Raw genomic sequence first — 9,124 nt, 5'->3', positions numbered from 1 at the left:
GACCACAGTGATCCGAGCTTCGTTTAGTATCCACGATCTGAGCTTCCTGACATGAAGATTCCGGAATCCGGGCCAAAATTCTCAACTAATCCACGATTCGCTGTATTTTCAAGTCGTTATTTTTCGGCGGAGAGAAGCGACGACCGGAAATACGCTGTGTTCGCAGGCTAAATGCATCGATCCGCGAACCTATTTACCCCGTTATGTTACTGTTAACCTGACACTACATATCTAAAGCTCAAAATGACAAATTATTTACACATTCAATTTTGCTGATCATGAAGTTCTGAAGGCAATAACCCTGGATAATTTATGATTACCCGGCTTTTTTCTATTCTTATATTTACTTTTGAAGGTTCACTGTTTACAGCTAATAAGTTTGATGAGCTGAAACGTGCACCGTTATTCAACTTTGCTTCTTAACAAAAGGTCAAAGTATGATTGTTTAGGGTCGCTTCTTCAGAGACCTCGTTACCTTTAGGTACGGTAACACTTAACTCTCACCCCTATTTTATCTAATTCTGTAAATACCATTTACCATTACTTTACTACTACTGCGCAAACTGTACTACCACTTTTACTACAATCTCTTTCCCAGAGTCCACGTTCACCTTGACCAGCGGTCGGGAACGTGGACTCTGGGAACGAGATTGCTTTTACTACTAAAGTAAAGTCTTTTAAGCCTAAATGGCTTTACAGAAGACGGACACCTCCATAAGACGGACACCTGGTTATGGTCCCTGCCGTTTTTCAGTCATTTTACTGTACGAAAACTCTCTGTAAGACGGACACCTCTCTAAGACGGACAACGGACACTTTGAAATCGCCAAGGGACACGCACAAAAAGTTATTTTTTAGTAAATAATACCTCACAACTTGTTATCAACATATAGCATAGTAGGTAAGCGCCTTTACAATACAAAACTTACCAAAAACAATCCGCTAAAACGCATTACTTCTCTGCTTAAACTTGTATGTGGGCACTAATATTTAGTTTGCTACTTACAGTATCACCGTTTGTTGTTAACAAACAAGTCGAATTTTTTGATATTATTTTTGTTCCACTTTATAGGTTTTGCCAACGTAAGTGACTAAAAACATACGTGTATTCGTTGTGCATAGCCGTTTTGCTTTATCGTCTCAAAATTTCTGGTGTCACGTTAACTCGACTCTCTATAAGGCGGACACCTATCTAAGACGGACAGTTGGGGCCAGTCCCGACGGTGTCCGTCTTAGAGAGAGTTAACTGTAATCTAAACTTAGCAGCATGAAGCGGCTAGGGGTGTTACTACTCCCTTTGGATGGGACAATATTCTCGAGCATTCTGCCAGGTTGCTCCAACAATTGCGATACCTACCGTATTTATTCGATTAAGCGCCCAGGGCGCTTATTAAAGTTTTGGAGTTTGGGAGTGGGCGCTTATTCGAGGCTGGGCGCTTATTGAATTTTCACCATTTTCAACACATAGCAAGTTTAATTTGCAACAAACAAGAAATAATAACAAACCTTGATTATGTACCAAAGCAGAATTTTAACTATTCACTGAAGCTTTCTGTAAAATGCTAACAAAACTCGGTCTTCGGGGAAGTCTGTTAGTAATACTAAGTCGATTTCAATCTCATTGATACTCCTTTTGTGGACTTTAGTTTCTTGGGGGAGTGGGGTGGGCGCTTATTAACTTTTCCTACCTTCAGGGTGGGCGCTTATTCGAGGCTGGGCGCTTATTAACTTTTCCTACCTTCAGGGTGGGCGCTTATTCGAGGTGGGCGCTTATTCGAATAAATACGTATTCGCACTTTGGGTGGAGGGTGCATTGTGAGAGTAAGAATACCAAACATAACACAATTACCTCCTATGCAAGCCACCAAAAAAATAATGAATTCTGATAATTATTATTTAAATACTCAACTTATGAAGTTCATTGTGAGATGCTTATCTTTACGAAATAATCTTCTATCGAATGAAAGTAATGTTACACATACATAATTTCTTTTTTCATTCCTATTACATGATTATTATTGTTATAAGTTTCGCTTTAGTTTAGTTGTACGCTTTTGCAATACTGTATTTACTTATAGTCATGCAAATAAAGCTTGTTATTGTAAAAAGTGTCTTGCCCAAAATGACATCGCAGTGCCCTGAGCTGGGTTCGAACCCGGGCCGCTAGATGACACCTTGTTTATTGAAGTCATTAATATAACCACATTTACTTCAAGGCATAAGAAAGACATAATGTGACGGATAAGGCATCTTCAATCTAAAAATTGTTTGGGTTAATTTTAAGCTCTTTGGTATTTGTCTGCTTTTGTAATTTGAAGACATTAAGTGAGCCAACTTTTTTTAGAGGTAAAGTATTTAAATGTTAGTAAAATTATTAATGAATAGAAATAAACTAAATAATAAGTACATAATCAAATCTTACACCGTTCCTGATATCCCAAACGGATATCAAATTCGTAGGATGAGGTTTTCTTTGAGAAGTCGTGCTCCAAATTTAGTGTTTTGTCTCCCTCTCTAGAACGAAATTATTCTCACTCTCTAGGGTCAATGTAAATGGCAGAATTAATCAAGAAAGAGGCAAACGCTTTTCTATAATAAGCGCGCCCATCAGAAAGCTATAGCTGTCGAAATGTCCTTCAAGCGGTCCGTCCTACAATAAAAAATCAAACATTTATGTATATAACACTCGTAAATTCTTCTATAGTAATATTTCACGACCATGCATTTGTATTGCTTTTTCCCGCAGAGAAACAAAACAATCAAAATGAAGCAAGTTTTCCTTCCTTCCTAGCTGGTTTTCAAAACCTGGTGTCCTCTGAATGACTTTGTTGTTGTTGTTGTTGTTGTTGTTGTTGCTGTTGTTTATCTTCCTTTGCTGTTGGTTCGGGATGTATTGCAGGGTTGATTCTTCGTTTGTAGAGTTTGAAGACATTCTTCTTGAACACAAAGGAAAGGCCAATCATCACACCTGTAAAATGATAAAAAAACAGTCTTTTAGATATTTGTTTACGTTCCCAGAGGTAGTGGACGACCCTCCTTTCTTCAGGCCGTGAGTTGACCTGGGCACGACGTTACGGGTACATTTAATTCCCCACCAATAAAGCGAAGAGTTATAAACAGTTGACAACATTCCCGCTTTCAGTGTTACTTGCAAAGCTATCTTTCTACATCCATCTTTCGACATTGTCTTTGACGTGCTGTTTGTAATGAGCCAATCAAACCCGATGCATACCGGTGTGGGTTTCATCCACATGAGCCCACAAGTTCAGACGGTCATGCTATCGGGCTCATCATCATCATCATAAACTTATTTAAGTGTCAATGGTATTTAGCTAAAGAGCTAATTGGGGACACTAAAATAAATATACAAATATAAAAATACTAATATTATACAAATAGATATAAAATATAAAAACACTAATATTATATAAATAGATAAATAGATATAAAATATAAAAATACTAATATTATAAAATAGATATATCGATAGATAGTTAAAATGACACAGATATGTTTTTAAAATTTCAATAAGTTAAAAATGATTACAAGATTACTAAAATTGGTTACATTATTATCAGGAGGATTTCGATCCGTGTTGTTTGTTTAGTATGTGCGAAAGATGGATGCCGATAGAAAGCTGCTATGCACGTAACACTGAGAGAGGGTGTAAGCTAACAATCGAATGCTTTTGGAATCTGAAATTAATTATCTTAGCGATAAAGAGAAGAGAGAGAAAATAACGAAATGATAGCAATGATGATGATGATGATGATGATGATGATAATGATTAACGAGGCTGATTAGGCATCCAGCAAGATTATGCCAATTTAACGATAAGATGATAAGACAAAACTAAACAAAACGACAACGATATGATAACCAAGTGACGAGAGAAATTAACAAAATGATAAGGTATCAAACTCAAAAATGCATGACAGTTAAAAAATCGTCAAGATGATTTTTCTTAATAATTGTCAACCGTCAAAACGCGCATTTTTTTGATCGTCAATGCTTTCATACGACTTCAAGTACCTAGTCAAGCTTCCCACGGCACGGGTCAATTTTTAGGCGCCATCCTCTTACCGACTCCCTTTGAGACCCTGCTATTGATAGTTACTAAGAGTGGGGAGGGTGGGGGTGAAGCCTGTGACTAACCTTGACAGCTGTTTATTATGACGAATGGATATTCCAAATATGGAGTTGGGTAGAAAGCCAAGATAAATCCCATGATCCACGTGCTGCCAGTGACAGCTGTCAATTTCAGTACTATCAGAGTTAGGTTACGGTTACTCTGGTTTGCAGCCAACGTGTTTCCCTGCCATAAGAAAAAGAAGAAACTGTGTTAATGCTTCTAAGGAGAGAAACTATCAATTTCATAAACTAACAATTCCCGTAGGGCGTTTTACCTCTATGGACATCTACGTCGCCTTATTGATGGATAGGCTACCACATCGCAGATTTACGTATCTTTGATTAACTCTGGATCACCTTACATTGACTCCACTTGCATGTAATGTATACAATGGGCTAAGTAGCTATATCCTCTGCAGGTTGTATTGTTTTACCTTGAGGTTACTATTGTTAGCGGCTACTAATTTTAGCAATTTTAGCGAGTTGGGCTAAAATCGCTAAATTTAGTACTCGCTAAAATTTGTCTTGGTCAAATTTAGTACGCTTTTAATTTATACTTAATTTCCCAGCCAGGGGAATTAAATATAGTGGCCCTGTTCAACTATATGACAACGTTAGAAGGTCGGGCATCAATTAAGAACGGTTGGGAGAGAGCTGGGTCGCCGTCATCGTTGAGAATTGAATGTGACTGATTTCTCTGAAGAGGACCCACTTTCTAACATTCGCAATTCACTTTGTTCTTTTTGGCAATTTTCGTTCAATTTAAAGTGACTTTGTTCTATTGCTCTACATTTATTTCCATCTTAGCTATATATTATTTTTTTAATTTTCAGAAAATCGCTAATTTTAATGGTCTCTAAAACTAGTAAACATAAGGTAATTGCTGGTGTTGCAACTGCTGTTGTTGTTGCTATGGCTTTTGTTACTGAAGGTATTGTGGTAATAGTGGTAGTAGTAGTTCAAGTGAAATATTCCTATTTATTATATGGCAAAGCCAGTCGAAGATAAATCCGAGCGTTTTGATTTGTTCTTCCTTGGAAAGGATTTTGCCATACAGACCGTTTCCATGGAAACCAGCCAATCAGGTTGCTCCATTGCCGGTCTAAAATATTCTAAATATTGGACCGGGTATTGTTTTGAATGATCCGGCGCATTGCAATGGCTTGCAAAGGTAAAAAGCAGAAAAAAAACTAACTTTGACTCGAATTAAAAAAAACCCTTTCGTACTTTTTATTGGTTTGTAAAACAACGTTAGGGAATTTATTTACAAACGAAGCTCTTCCAGCCACGTTTAGAAACCCGCCCTTTTCATTCTTTTCGCCCTCCTGTTACGTAAAAACCTGCTTCAGTCGTGAAATAAATCTCTTATTAACCAAGGTTGCTCTGACTGAATTGGGATCATATCTAGTAGCCAATCAGCCCGGAACTTGTCATCTGCTAATCCCGGTTTCTGCAGCATAAGGCGACTAGGAGTATTTCTACTCTTAATTCCATGGATGGGATGCTAGTCCATCGCAGGGTTACCCACCAGCATTAAATTTGCCGGTATTTGCCCATTTATACATCTAGGTAAAGGGAGGCACTGTGAGAGTAAAGATGCGTGTAAACATCAATGTATATTCATACCTGATCGTGCTGTCTGATAGCAACAGCAGAAGCGATCACAGCAATGATGTTGAAAAGAAGCGATGCGGAAACAGGAACAGCGACAGCATACGTGCGAGCAGGTATAGATAACTGACAACCGTCTTCCACGCCTGGGTGGAGAGGCCATGGCAGAGAAATATTAACAGTCCGCCAATAATATTTAAAAGAGAAAGAGTAGAAGACATATTTTGTAACCACATAATTGTTTTTCTTCCGTATAAGGTAGCGTGCTCGATTGTCCTACAGTAAAAATAGTAGTACTGCCAGTTAATACCTTTTGGCAAATACAGGGCGAAAGAAATTGAACAAACTAGAAAGCGTCAGGCCAATCAAATGCAACCTCGGAGAAGACGTGACTGCAACAACACTGCTCGGCGTTAACTTGCGCCGAGAGTTCGTGGACATCATTCTACAGTACCGTATTTACTCGAGTAAACGCCGCCCTCAAATAAACGCTGCCCTCGATTAAACGCCACAGATTGAGCAAAATTACCAATAAATGCCGTCCTCGAAAAAACGCCGCACCCAATCAGTAAAATGCGCCACAACACAGTAAAACAACACACAACACAGTAATCTACACCATCCTTGCACAATCTCAGCAAAAAAGCGAGACATTGGAACATTAAACGTATTTACATAATAACAATAATATTTATAAATGATTCACCGTAATTGAGAAATATGACATTGAAATAAACGCCTCCCTTGAATAAACGCCGCATCTGAAACGCTTAGAATTAAACCGCGATGTTAAATCGATTAAATACGGTATGTACAAACCAAACGTACGTATAGCGATTTTAAAGCCAGCACAATAATGTACAATGTATGATCTCACCGTAACCAACATTTCCCACGTTAGCAAATTGAAGAGCCACGCAAATTCCAATGATAACCAGCGGGAATCCCCAGACAAACACGCTATAGCGAATGTACGCTTTTCTTTGCATGGCAATAACCACAGGGTTATGCGGGTTCACATCTATACAAAAGCAAAATAAACCAATTGAACCACGCGCTATACGAGAGATTAAGATTGACTAGTTTAGTCATCGACGCATTTTGAAAAGTGAGTTTTGATATTTAAATAAATAAAGCGATTTTCTGCAAACAAGTTAGTTGGGGAAAGTATTTAACATGACTTCTAATATGTCTACGATTGAACGAACGTATTGTTTACAAGTACTGGCCATTTTCATAATGTTTTATTTGATAAAATTAGGTGGGTTTTTATGACCTTGAATCAGCAAGCATAAGGACAGTTTGTGATGTTTGTGATGCATGTTACAGGATTAACATGGCTCTAGCTATGATGATGATGATGATGATGATGTAATAGGCATTTACCTAATTAACGTCCAATTCTGAACATATCTCTACAATATCACCAGACTTTACCCTGACACTGTTCGACTTAAGTAAAAGGTTCGCAATGGGTACATGTGTGGCTTTCAAGTTTGACTTGTAACTTCAGTGAAACATTTCAAAAGATTTTATAAGAAACCTAGATTTCAGGTCAAAACAGTTCCGTACTGTTTAGTTAGCCTAGTAGACGACGAGTCCGAAATTAAAGCAACGGCAGGACAAGAGGAACGTTCTAGAGCAATTGACTTACAGAATAAGACTGATACTTACTCATGGTCGACAAGGATTTTCGTGTGTTGTGAGCGATAACACTCATCCACAGGAATACAGCCAGGATGAAGTAATGCAACAGGGCGCCCATCACAGCACAGACTGCAGAGGACACAACATCCGGGTCTGAAACAAAGTACACTGTCTGCATGGCTATCATTGCGCATGACAAGTGCATCACTTTTTTACCAGCGTAGGTGCGCAGCTCAGCAAACAGGAAATACGTTACCAACAGGAACAAGAGCGAAATAACTGACAGTGAGAACCCGATATAGGTAATGATGCGCAAGGCTAGAGGATGAGCAGGCGTTTCCTTCACCACATGGCCAGTGGGCGTCACAATTTTGGTGTAGTTACGCAAAAAGTTTGCAGAGCACAGAACTAACGTCTGATTCACTACGATGTAGGTGCCGTTGTCGTAGAGCTTTTGGTGAGGAATTAAGAAAACTGATTTATTACTTGAAATAACAAACTCGTTTGATGGAAAAAAAGGACCTTGGCACTGTTCCGATGAGTTCGCACCGTTACTGTTTCCATCGGTGTGTAATGGCAGACATCTTCCTTTGAACGGATCGTAAACCTCGTTGACCGGGCAGTTAACCTTCACACGAATAGTCGATTCGCTAAAACTAAATGCAGTCTTGCCACGACTCGAGAACACAAAAAGCATGGAGCGCATCCTGGCGGGAAAACGATCAGATTTTAAGCAGTTTATGCTTCGGTTTACAAACGGATTGGAATTTGACAGAAGGGCACAATGTGGGTTCTTAAAGTCTTCATATATTAGTACCTGCGTGTGTGTATCACGATTTTTTTGTGTTGTAATACTATTAGCATAGGAACGGCACAACTGCTTGATCGCCGTGTCAGGTCCCGCGCTGGCCTCTGATGGTGTCGCCAGGCATTTCTTCGGAATAACGTCTCCCACTGGAACTGCCTGCCAGATGGTGTCTGCAGATATGATATCCTGCAAAGATACGGCCTGCCCCGGTACTTGGAAAATGCGGAGACTCCAATGGTGAAGATTGCGTGACTTGCCGTGACACATGGCACAGTAAATGTTGGCATAAGTGACATTGGTTGTCATGTCAACCACTGGCAGTGCAGTGACAGGATCAGCTGAGTAGTTGGTGGACATACACGCATGAGCAGTTTCATCATTACTCCAAGATAATGGACAGTTTGCGACCATAACGTAACCCAATACGTGTTTCTTCTTGTATGATGGTTCTCTTCGACAGGATTCCTTCATTGCGGGTATGGGTTTGTGATTTGACAAGCTATGGGTATACCTTTATAAAACACAAACGAAAAATCATTAAAAAGTTTCAGTGTTTATCCCAGTGGAGAAGATGACGAAAGCTCTACTCCATAGTCATCTAAAGATAACGTTACCGCATTACAGAAAGTTTACCCGAGGTTCACATTTTTTGCAAATTGGGATTGCTCAACCTTCTTAGGGATAAATTCTTACTAGTAATTGAATTTTTGGAATTCCAAGCAGTTTTTGCTTATTAAAAATAAATTCATTAAGCATAAATCTGGGAACCTTGAATTAAAAGTCAGGCAACATAGGATTTAGCATTATATTTATCGCTAATATTAAGCTAATAACTACCTTTGTGGCGTTTCTTATGACTAATATTTACCGATCGATAGAGCTCTAAAGATTGTACAACGAGAATCTGAAACTCTGCTTCAAATATAT

The 9,124-nt window shown here is 38.9% G+C and overlaps 1 protein-coding gene across 1 annotated transcript; it reads right to left on the bottom strand.

The window, feature by feature from the left end:
• Positions 1 to 2,798: 2,798 nt before the first annotated feature.
• On the bottom strand, positions 2,799 to 8,611 carry LOC144637613 (adhesion G-protein coupled receptor G7-like). Its single transcript, XM_078496674.1, has 5 exons — positions 7,393 to 8,611; positions 6,620 to 6,763; positions 5,758 to 5,888; positions 4,156 to 4,315; positions 2,799 to 2,968 (listed from the first exon to the last, which is right to left on the bottom strand). Exons 1-5 carry the CDS (start codon positions 8,606 to 8,608, stop codon positions 2,799 to 2,801), a joined length of 1,821 nt encoding a protein of 606 aa, XP_078352800.1. The 5' UTR covers positions 8,609 to 8,611.
• Positions 8,612 to 9,124: the final 513 nt, after the last annotated feature.

The sequence above is a fragment of the Oculina patagonica genome, chromosome 14 (assembly GCF_052425735.1).
Source record: "Oculina patagonica isolate OP01 chromosome 14, crgOcupat, whole genome shotgun sequence".
Taxonomy (NCBI): Eukaryota; Metazoa; Cnidaria; class Anthozoa; order Scleractinia; family Oculinidae; genus Oculina; species Oculina patagonica.
This window is presented reverse-complemented; position numbering and strand designations above follow the sequence as displayed.

Excerpts from the sequence above, each read along its gene's own strand:
- LOC144637613 (XM_078496674.1), bottom strand. The coding sequence starts at position 8,608 with ATGGTCGCAAACTGTCCATTATCTTGGAGTAATGATGAAACTGCTCAT. Across the intron at positions 5,889-6,619 it reads CGTGGGAAATGTTGGTTACG|GCGTGGAAGACGGTTGTCAG; the intron begins GTGAGATCATAC and ends CTCTCCACCCAG. Across the intron at positions 2,969-4,155 it reads CATAATAAACAGCTGTCAAG|GTGTGATGATTGGCCTTTCC; the intron begins GTTAGTCACAGG and ends ATCATTTTACAG.